General features: G+C 49.6%; 1 protein-coding gene across 1 annotated transcript; it reads right to left on the bottom strand.

Annotated features, from left to right (window-relative positions):
* Nucleotides 1–3920: 3920 nt before the first annotated feature.
* On the bottom strand, nucleotides 3921–10002 carry LOC144488169 (putative transcription factor ovo-like protein 3). Its single transcript, XM_078206193.1, has 4 exons — nucleotides 9903–10002; nucleotides 8064–8227; nucleotides 6032–6215; nucleotides 3921–4225 (listed from the first exon to the last, which is right to left on the bottom strand). The coding sequence occupies exons 1-4, from the start codon at nucleotides 10000–10002 to the stop codon at nucleotides 3921–3923; spliced, it is 753 nt and encodes a 250-aa protein (XP_078062319.1).
* Between the last annotated feature and the right edge of the window lie 1974 nt (nucleotides 10003–11976).

Genomic DNA, 11976 nt, shown 5'->3' with positions numbered 1-11976 from the left:
TGCGCCTTGGTGTCCCAAGATGAGCAAGTTAGGCAGATTGGCCATGCTAAATTGTCCCTTAGTGCCCAAAGATGAGCAGGTCAGGTGGATCGCCATGCTAAATTGCCCCTTAGTGTCCAAAGATGTGCCAGTTGCATAGATTGGTCATGCTAAATTGCCCCTTAGTGTCCCAAGATGTGTAGGTTAGATGGATTAGTCATGGTAAATGTGTGGGGCTGCAGCGATAGGGTGGGGGAGATTGCCTGGGTAAGTGACTCTGAGACGGTGCAGATTTGATGGGCTGAATGGCCTGTTCTGCACTGTAGGGATTCTATGAGCATCCCCTAAACACACACACACACATCAGGAATGTAATTGCAACAGGCAAGCTCAATCCCAACCCGTGCTTATTCAACGACCTCTTCCAACACCCATATACACACCCTCACGCCGCCCGTGTATGGTCAAATCCACCGTGCCTTGAGGAGTAACAACTGGGTCCGCGAGACAGGAGGGTTGATGGGAGAAAACAGCTGACAGCAACCACACTCACCGCTGAGCCCACACTCCTTTCACGTGGCTCTGAGACATTTTAAAGCGTTTGCGGTCTGGCCAAAGCCTCTGTGCAGCCACCTGACGTCAGTGGGATTGCAAAGACTACTCTGTTCTACAGTCAGAACAATGGTTCACATTGCCGAGGAGTGTCGGCTGACTTAACTTGTAGGTGGACTTGAAGAACTCCCATCTTGCCACTGATGAGGCTGTTGCTTATCTCTGAGACTATGAAGACAAGGAAATACCACAAAATCCCCTTTCCTGATGCCCTTTTTTCTTGGTTTACCCATTCTCTAAATTCATTTATGGGGTGTGGGCGTCGCCGGCTGGGCCATGATTTATTGCCCATCCCTAATTGCCCCTTGAACTGGGTGTCTCGCTCGGCCATTTCAGAGGGCAGTTGAGAGTCAACCACATTGCTGTAGCTCTGGAGTCACATGTAGGCCAGACCGGGTAAGGACGGCAGATTTCCTTCCCTAAAGGACATTAGTGACCCAGATGGGTTTTTCCAACAATGGTTTCATGGTCATCAGTAGATCCTTAATTCCAGATATTTTTTATTGAACACAAATTCCACCATCTGCCGTGGCGGGATTCAAACCTGGGTCCCCAGAGCATTAACCCTGAGTCTCTGGATTGCTAATCCAACGATAATACCACCATCTTCCCTCTGAACGCATGTCCCAGATGTTTTGGTAGCAATGACAGATGGGTTTTTCCGACAATTGACAATGGTTTATAAGTTCATAAGATATAGGAGCAGAATTAGGCCATTTGGCCCATTGAGTCCACTCCGCCATTCGATCATGGCTGATATGCTCCTCATCCCCATTTTCCTGCCTTCTCCCCATAACCCTTCACCCCCATTACCAATTAAAAATCTGTCTAACTCCTCCTTAAATTTACTCACTGTCCCAGCACCCACCGCACTTTGGGGCAGCGAATTCCACAGATTCACAACCCTTTGGGAGAAGTAGTTTCTCCTCAAGAACATAAGAACATAAGAAATAGGAGCAGGAGTAGGCCATCTGGCCCTTCGAGCCTGCCCCGCCATTCAACAAGATCATGGCTGATCTGAAGCGAATCAGTTCCACTTACCCGCCTGCTCCCCATATCCCCTAATTCCCTTATCGATCAGAAAACTATCTACCCGTGATTTAAACATATTCAACGAGGAAGCCTCCACCACTTCAATGGGCAGAGAATTCCAGAGATTCACTACCCTCTGAGAGAAGAAGTTCCCCCTCAACTCTGTTCTGAACCGGCCCCCCCTTATTTTGAGGCTGTGCCCTCTAGTTCTGGTTTCCCTTCTAAGTGGAAAGAATCTCTCCACCTCTACCCTATCCAGCCCCTTCATTATCTTATATGTCTCTATAAGATCACCCCTCATCCTTCTAAACTCCAACGAGTACAGACCCAATCTGTTTTAAATTTGCTGCACCTTATCCTAAGACCTCTCGTCCTCGAATGCCCCACAAGAGGAAGCATCCGCTCCACGTCTACTTTATCCACACCTTTTATCATCTTGTAAACCTCAATTTGATCTCCCCTCATTCTTCTCAATTCCAGAGAGTATCGGCCTAAACTGTTCAATCTCTCTTCATACGACAAACCCCTCATCTCTGGAATCAATATAGTGAACCTCCTCTGAACTGCCTCCAATGCCACTACATCTTTCCTCAACGAAGGGGACCAAAACTGTGCACAATACTCCAGGAGCAGCCTCACCAATGTCTTGTATAGTTGCAACAATACTCCCTTACCTTTATATTCTATTCCTTTCGCTATAAATGCCAACATTTAGTACCTGTCTTTAGTATCTGCTGTACCTACATGCTAGTTTTCTGTGACTCATGAACGAGGACACCCAGATCCCTCTGCATCGGAGCACCCCAAAGTCTCTCCCCATTTAGATAATAAGTCGCCTTCCAATTTTTCCGACCATGGTTACCATCACTGAGACTAGTTTTTAATTCCAGATTTTATGAATTGAATTTAAATTCCACCAGCTGCCGTGGTGGGATTTGAACACGTGTCCCCCCCAGAGCTTTATCCTGGGTCCCTGGATTACTACTCGAGTGACGTTACCACTACACCACCATCTTCCCCCTCTTATCTGGTCATATATGACATTGCTGGTTCAGTGCAGAAGGAGGCCATTCGGCCCATTGAATCTGTACCAACTCTTCGATAGAGCATCCCACCCAGGCCCCATTCCCATAACTCCATGTATTTACCCAGCTAATCCCCCTAATCTACAGATCTTGGGACACCAAGGGGCAATTTGCCATGGCCAATCCACCTAACCTGCACATCTTTGTGGAGTGTGGGAGGAAACCGGAGCACCCGGAGGAAACCCGCACAGACATGGGGAGAACGTGCAAACTCCGCACAGACAGTGACCTGAGCTGGGAATCAAACCCAGATCCCTCGCGCTGCGAGGCAGCAGTGCTAACCACGTGCCGCCATGCTGCCTGTAGTTGTGGTACCTTACTGTGTGCAATATGGTTCTCATAGAGTCATACAGCACAGAGAAGGCCCTTCAGCCCATCGAGTCTGCATTGACAATGACTCACCACTAAAGGCACGCCAATCGTATTTTCCTGCCCTTGTCCTATGGTTCCTGCATTACAACAGCCCATACTTTAAAAGTATTTCTTGGGTTATAAAGCCCATAAGGACTCGGGGTGTAAAAGGTGCTATATAAATGCACATTCTTTCTGGGTCAGCTAGTTAGAGTGGCACTGCTGCCTCACAGTGCCAGGGACAATTTGATATGGCCAATCCACCCAACCTGCACATCTTTGGACACTAAGGGACAATTTAGCATGGCCAATCCACCTAACCTGCACATCTTTGGACACTAAGGGGCAATTTAGCACGGCCAATCCACCTAACCTGCATATCTTTGGATACTAAGGGGCAATTTAGCACGGCCAATCCACCTAACCTGCACATCTTTGGACACTAAGGGGCAATTTAGCATAGCCAATCCACCTAACCTGCACATCTTTGGATACTAAGGGGCAATTTAGCACGGCCAATCCACCTAACCTGCACATCTTTGGACACTCAGGGGCAATTTAGCATAGCCAATCCACCTAACCTGCACATCTTTGGACTGTGGGAGGTAACCGGAGCATCCGGAAAGTTCGATTCCCGGCTTGGGTCACTGTCTGTGTACAGTTTGCACCTTCTCCCCGTGTCTGCGTGGGTTTCCTCCGGGTGCTCCGGTTTCCTCCCACAGTCTGAAAGGCGTGCTGGTTAGGGTGCATTGACCGTGCTAAATTCTCCCTCAGTGTACCCGAACAGGCGCCTAGGGGATTTTCACAGTAACTTCACTGCAGTGTTAATGTAAGCCTACTTGTGACACTAATAAATAAGCTTTACAAGCTTGGCTGGGCAAAGGACGGAAAGAGCAGGGTGCTTAACCTGTCCTGGAATGACTTGCTTTGTTTCCGTAGATACTTGCGTAGCAACGGGCTGGTGGGATGATGGTCCCTGATGTGGAGGAAGTATGCGTCTCCCTGACTGGATGTGAAGCCACAGTCCTCGCAGACATAAATCTTGGAGCGCCGTTCCCTGTACGCATAGTTCTGGTGCACGCTGTGAATCTTCTTCAGATGCGACTCCAAGGAGCATCGCTGTGTGAAAGCCTTCTCGCATCGGCCACACTTGTAGGGACGAATGCCTGCTTAAAACAAAGGTGAGGGGTAGTCGGGGAGGGGGTGATAAGTCTTTTCTGCCAGAGTTGTAGCGAGGAAGCACCACGCAAGGAGACACAACACGAGAAAGAACTTGCATTTATATAGCACCTTTCACAACCTCTCTTACGTCCCAAGATGATTTTGTTAATTCATTCGTGGGACATGGGCGTCGCTGGCTGGGCCAGCATTTATTGCCCATCCCTAGTTGCCCTGGGAGGCCACTTGAGAGTCAACCACATTGCTGTGGCTCTATAAAGTTTTTTCTTTACAGTTTATTTATTCGTGTCACAAGTAGACTTACATTAACACTGCAATAAACTTACTGGGAAAATCCCCTAATCGCCACACTGGGGGAGGTGATGGCTTCGTGGTATTATCGCTGGACTATTAATCCAGAAAGCTCAGCTAATATTCTGGGGGACCCGGGTTCGAATCCCACCATGGCAGATGGTGGAATTTGAATTCAATTTAAAAAATCTGGAATTAAGGATCTCCTGACGACCCATTGTCGGAAAAACCCATCTGGTTCCTTTAGGGAAGGAAATCTGCCGTCCTTACCCGGTCTGGCCGACATGTGACTCCAGAGCCACAGCAATGTGGTTGACTCTCAACTGCCCTCCAAGGGCAACTAGGGATGGGCAATAAATGCTGGCCCAGCCAGCGACGCCCATGTCCCACGAATGAATTTTTAAAAAACTCCAGCGCCTGTTCGGGTACACCGAGGGAGAATTTAGCACGGCCAATTCACCCTAACCAGCACGTCTTTCGGACTCTGGGAGGAAACCGGAGCACCCGGAGGAAACCCACACAGACACGGGGGGAGAATGTGCAGACTCCACACAGACAGTGACCCCAAGCCGGGAATCGAACCTGGGTCCCTGGCGCTGTGAGGCAGCAGTGCTAACCACTGTGCCACCGATAGACACGAGGGAGAAGGAAATAGGGAGTTAAACTAATGAGGAAATGAATTGTTTTGATTCATTCATTGGACATGGGCGTCGCTGGCTGGGCCCAGCATTTATTGCCCATCCCTAGTTGCCCTTGGAGGGCAGTTGAGAGTCAACCACATTGCTGTGGCTCTGGAGTCACATGTAGGCCAGACCGGGTAAGGACGGCAGATTTCCTTCTCTAAATGGACATTAGTGAACCAGATGGGTTTTTCCGACAATTGACAATGGTTTCATCAGTAGATTCTTAATTCCAGATTTTTGTTTGTTGAATTCAAATTCCACCATCTGCCGTGGCGGGATTCGAACCCGGTGTCCTCCAGAACACTAGTTGAGTTTTTGGTTAATAGTCTAGCGATAATGCCACTAGGCCATCGCCTGTCCTAAATGATTCAATAGCATTTAGCGCTCATTTTCAGTCTCCTTAACATTCTGACACGGAGGCAACGGCTGTGCGCTCAAGCCTGCAAAACCCGAATGCCAAGCCGAGGCTGGCACTCCCAAGGTGGCACTGAGGGCGCACGGGATCGTCAGAGGTGCCATCTTTTGGACGAGACTCCGATGAGCGACGTCAATTTTTAACCCTAACCCTAACAAAAGCTGACACGAATAATATAATAAATCAGAAGGAAAGGCCCAGGAGACAAGAAGACAACCAGATAAGGGCAAGGCATGACAGGGGGGGGGGGGGGGGGGGGGGGGGGTAACAAGGGCTGGACGTGGGCTGAAAGAAAAGCGGCAGAACACGAAGAAAAGGGGACATGTCCTCTCTCTGTCCGACCCCAAAAACCTAACCCTAACCCCCCCTCCCCACGCCCCCCCCCCGACCCCCGACCCTCGTACCTGTGTGTGTTCGCATGTGCCTCTTTAGGTCAAAGGTGTCATTGAAGCCTTTAGCACAGAACTTGCAGATATATTTCTTCAAGGTGCTGTGACATTTGAGGTGGCGGGTCAGCATACGGTGTAGCGGGAAAACCTTGCTGCAGGAGCAGCAGAGGAAACGACCCTGGCCGTAAGCCGATTTTACCTTCCCAAGAAGAAAGAAAAGTTTCAATTTATTGGCGTCGCCAATAGGCTTACATTAACACTGCAGTGAAGTTGCTGTGAAAATCCCACACTAGTTGCCACACTCCGGCGCCTGTTTGGGCACACTGAATTCGGGTACAACAAACACACCAAATGGTGCGAAGCTACCATCCATGGGATTATGACTGAACGCCTCTAAGTCAGAACATTGCCTAAAAGGTTTAGCACCCTAACCAGCACGTCTTTTGGACTGTGGGAGGAAACTGGAGCACCCGGAGGAAACCCACGCAGACACGGGGAGAACAAATTGCCCCTTAGTGTCCAAAGATGTGTAGGTTAGGTGGATTGGCCATGCTAAATTGCCCCTTAGTGTCCAAAGATGTGCAGGTTAGGTGGATTGGCCATGCTAAATTGCCCCTTAGTGTCCAAAGATCCGGGAGCATTTTGGCTGGAGATAATTGTCCACCATGAGGGCACGGCACAGAAATAGGTGCAGCGAGCCCGTGTTAGTGTTTACCATCTCATTGAGCCTCCTCCCCCCTCCAACCCCTCCAGCCCCCCATTCCCCCCTTTTTTGGAATTGGAGACTTAAAGAGACCGATCCGTGCGTGGCCTCCACGAGAAGGTTTCGGTCGCTGGTGCAGCCCAGAGGAGACACCGGGGTGAAATCCTGGAGCTCCCTCCCTAACAGCGCTGTGGGTGTACCTACACCACCTGGACTGCGGAGGGTTCAAGATGGCGGCTCACCCACCACCTTCTCGAGGGGCAATTAGGGATGGGCAATAAATGCAGGGCCCAGCCAGCGACACCCACAAACTGGGAACAAATTTTTAAAAATCCTCCAATGCACTCGGTCGAAGTGACTATCGTCAATGCTTGGAACGTGACAATGAGGATTCCACCTGGGGGTAAAGGGTTGCTCACAGTGCAGTTTTTAAAAAGTTATTTGTGGGACATGGGCGTCGCCGGCTGGGCCAGCATTTATTGCCCATCCCTCGTCGCCCATGGAGGGCAGTTGAGAGTCAACCACATTGCTGTGGCTCTGGAGTCACATGTAGGCCAGACCGGGTAAGGACGGCAGATTTCCTTCCCTAAAGGGACATTAGTGAACCAGATGGATTTTTCCGACAATGGTTTCACGGTCATCAGTAGATTTTTAATTCCAGATTTTTTTTATTAAATTCAAATTCCACCAGTTGACGTGACGGGATTTGAACCCAGGTCCCCAGATCATGAGCTGAGAGTCTGGATTAATAGTCTGGCGATAATACCACTCGGCCGTCGCCTCTCCACCTTGTCCAACATCCATTCCCCATCCCTCACTGCGCTAAGGACCTTCAGCTGTACTCCCTTTCAGTAAATCTTTCAGCCAATGGAAATCTTGTAGAAAAAAACAATATGGCGGATGGTGCTTGGCTGGGGGAGCAAAGGTCGATCAGGAACAGCTTAAATAGAATCCTACAGTGCAGAAGGAGGCCATTCAGCCCATTGAGTCTGCACTGACCACAATCCCATCCAAGCCCTGTCCCCATAACCCCATGCATTAACCCTAGCTAGTCCCCCTGACACTAAGGGGCAATTTAGCACGGCCAATCCACCAAAACCCCCTGCACATCTTTGGACACTAAGGGGCAATTTAGCATGGCCAATCCACCTAAACTACACATCTTTGGACTGTGGGAGGAAACCGGAGCACCCGGAGGAAACCCACGCAGACACGGGGAGAACGTGCAAACTCCGCACAGACAGTGACCCGAGGCCGGGAATCGAACTCAGGTCCCTGGCGCCGTGAGGCAGCGGTGCCAACCACCGTGCCGCCGTGCCGCCCATTCACGCGATAAAGACGTACCTCAGCTCTGCCGAGTTCTGGCTGTTCGTCAGAGCGAACTATTCCATGCAATCCCTCGGCAAACGACCCCACCCAGGTGTTTTGCCTTTTGTCCTTTGCGTCCATCGTGGTGTCTCGCTGAGGTAAAGCTTGCTGCTTCTCCAGAGCAAAGGCATCCAAGCATTCTGTGGATGAAATTAAACGCTATTCATGGTAGAAGGTAAATGTCATTTTACTGTTGGCATTGGGACCAGGGTGAGGAAATCCGGTACGTCCACCACGACTCTCACCAATTTGTACAGCAGCGGGCGGGGGTGGAGCATGGGAAGGTCTGTTGACCTGGGGTGGGATATTACCGCTTCAGGATGAATCAGGCAGTAAATTCCTGCCAAGTATCTTCTTATCTAATATTTTTCACTCTGGCTAACTCCCTATCCATCTGTACCTCTCTCTTACTCTCTCTCCATAATGTGGAGACGCCGGTGTTGGACTGGGGTGAACACAGTAAGTACTCTCACACCACCAGGTTAAAGTCCAACAGGTTTATTTGGAATCACGAGCTTTCGGAGCGCTGCTCCATCATCAGATGAGGAAGGAGCTGCGCTCCGAAAGCTCGTCTCTCTTCATAGGAACATAGAAACTAGAAGGAGGAGTAGGCCATTCGGCCCTTCGAGCCTTCTCCGCCATTCATTCTGGTCGTCAAATTCAATATCCTGATCCCCACCTTCCCCCCATATCCCCTGATCCCTTTCGCCCCAAGAGCTACATCTAATTTCTTCCTGAAATCACACAATGTTTGGATGCAAGGAACTACAAAAGGTTGTGAATGTAGCCCAATCCATCAAACAAACCAGCCTCCCATCCATTGACTCTGTCTACACTTCCCGCTGCCTCGGAAAGCAGCCAGCATAACTAAGGACCCCACGCACCCCGGACATTCTCTCTTCCACCTTCTTCCGTCGGGAAAAAGGTACAAAAGTCTGAGGTCACGTACCAACCGACTCAAGAACAGCTTCTTCCCTGCTGTCGTCAGACATTTGAATGGACCTACCTTGCATTAAGTTGATCTTTCTCTACACCCTAGCTATGACTGTAACACTACATTCTGCACTCTCTCCTTTTTCCTTCTCTATGAACGGTATGCTTTGTCAGTATAGCGCGCAAGAAACAATGCTTTTCACTGTATGCTAATACATGTGACAATAATAAATCAAATCAAATCAATGTTTTGGCCTCAACTACTTTCTGTGGGAGTGAATTCCACACATTCACCACTCTCTGGGTGAAGAAATTTCTCCTCACCTCAGTCCTAAAAGGTTTAGCCCTTATCCTCAAACTATGACCCCCTAGTTCTGGACTCCCCCCACCATCGGGAACATTCTTTCTGAATCCACCCTGTCTAATCCTGTTAGAATTTTATGGGCAGGTTTTTGCGGCCTCGCTTGTCCCGAAACCGTAAAATCCTGTCCGAGGTCAACGGACCTTCCCGTTGTCCGTCCCTCGCTCGCTCCCGACTCCCGTGGTGGACGGGGCGGTAAAATTCCATCCCTCTCATTCTTCTAATCTCCAGTGAATATAATCCTAACCGACTTAGTCTCTCCTCATATGACAGACCTGCCATCCCAGGAATCAGCCTGGTAAACCTTCACTGCGCTCCCTCTATAGCAAGGGCATCCTTCCTCGGATAAGGAGGCCAAATCTACGCACAATACTCCAGGTGTGGCCTCACCAACAATTCCCTGTTCCTATATTCCGTCCCTCTTGCTATGAAGGCCAACGCACCATTTGTCTTCTTCACTGCCTGCTGTACTTTCAGCGACTGATGCACGAGGACTCCAAGATTCCTGGGAGGAAACCCACCTGGGATGTAGAAATCCCCTCGCTGATCGTCCGATACGTTGCCCCAGTTGGGCCTGACGCACTTGGCGGGTCGTTTCTTGACCAGAAATGAGCGAGGCATCGCGGGGGAAATGGGGGTGGAATCAGCGGCACTGACTAACAAACGGACTGGGACAGTGGGAGAGCTCGGAACGCAAGCTAAACTCCATCCGCCTCACAAACGGTCAGCGATCCTCTCTCAAAACATAACCGAACACCCAAAGCACTTAAATACTCACGTAGCATCATTTACCTAGTGCACCCAAAAAAGCCAATGGGGAGAGCAAACGCTTTGGATAATATATATTTAAATCTTCCTGGACAATTTCAAAAGCTTTTTCCGTTTGTCAACAGAATGGATCATGTAAAGATTTTTGCAAATCAGATCAGCACTCACTGTTTCCATCCTTTTAATGCAAATGACTGGCTTCCGAGAGAATGCTTTGGTTCAATTGGCAGCAGTGTGGCCTTTAGGAGTGGCACAGTGGTTTAGCACTGCTGCCTCACAGCGACAGGGACCTGGGTTCGATTCCCGTGCTTGATTCTGTGTGGAGTCTGCACGTTCTCCCCGTGTCTGCGTGGGTTTCCTCCGGGTGCTCCGGTTTCCTCCCACACTCCAAAGACGTGCTGGTTAGGGTGCATTGGCCGTGCTAAATTCTCCCTCAGTGTACCCCGAAGAGGCGCCGGAGTGTGGCGACTAGGGTATTTTCACAGTAACTTCATTGCGGTATTAATGTAAACCTCCTTGTGACTAAATAAATTAACTTTAACTTTTGTTTATTCATTCGTGGGACATGGGCATCGCTGGCTGGGCCCGCATTTATTGCCCATCCCTAGTTGCCCGAGGACAGCTGAGAGTCAACCACATTGCTGTGCCTCTGGAGTCACATGTAGGCCAGACTGGGTAAGGATGGCAGATTTCCTTCCCTAAAGGACATTAGTGAACCAGATGGGTTTTTCCAACAATGGTTTCATGGTCATCAGTAGATTCTTAATTCCAGATTTTTTTTTATTGAATTCAAACTCCAACACTTGTCGTGACAGGATTCGAACTCAGAACATTAGCACCGACAACAATTCCATCCAACCCTGTACCCGTAACCTCAAGAATTTATCCTGCTGTTCCCCCTGACACTAAGGTTCAATTTAACATGGCCAATCCACCTAACCCGCACAGGAAAGGATGTCCCGAGGCATGGTACATTGGGCAGACCATACAGACGCTATGACAACGGATGAATGAACACCGCTTGACAATCACCAGGCAGGAGTGTTCCCTTCCAGTCGGGGAACACTTCAGCGGTCACGGGCATTCGGCCTCTGATCTTCGGGTAAGCGTTCTCCAAGACGGCCTTCACGACACACGACAACGCAGAATCGCCGAGTAGAAACTGATGGCCAAGTTCCGCACACACGAGGACAGCCTCAACCGGGATCTTGGGTTCATGTCACACTATCTGTAACCCCCACGACTTGCCTGGGCTTGCAGAATCTCACTAACTGTCCTGGCTGGAGACAATATTCAACTCTTTAACCTGTGCTTTAACCCTCGCCCCACTCACATTGTCTGCACCTGTAAAGACTTGATTACCTGTAAAGACTCGCATTCCAACCATCATCTTGCAATTGAGTTTGTGTCTATATATGCCCTGTTTGTGAACTGAATTCTTCACTCACCTGATGAAGGAGCAGCGCTCCGAAAACTCATGCTACCAAATAAACCTGTTGGACTTTAACCTGGTGTTTGTGAGACTTCTTACTGTGCCCACCCCAGTCCAACGCCAGCGTCTCAACATCACAGTTACACATTTTTAGACACGAAGGAGCAATTTAGCATGGCCAATCCACCTAACCTGCACATCTTTGGAGTGTGGGAGGAAACCGGAGCACCCAGAGTTGACCCATGCAGACACGAGGGAGAACGTGCAAATTCCACACAGACAGTGACCTGAGCCCGGGAATCGAACCCGTGTCACTGGCGCTGTGAGGTGGCAATGTTAACCACTGTGCCACCTAGCCGCCCATAGTTGCCAAAGTTGTCAAAGCTTTGCAGGTA

The sequence above is a fragment of the Mustelus asterias genome, unplaced genomic scaffold (assembly GCF_964213995.1).
Source record: "Mustelus asterias unplaced genomic scaffold, sMusAst1.hap1.1 HAP1_SCAFFOLD_1350, whole genome shotgun sequence".
Classification (NCBI taxonomy): Eukaryota; Metazoa; Chordata; class Chondrichthyes; order Carcharhiniformes; family Triakidae; genus Mustelus; species Mustelus asterias.
This window is presented reverse-complemented; position numbering and strand designations above follow the sequence as displayed.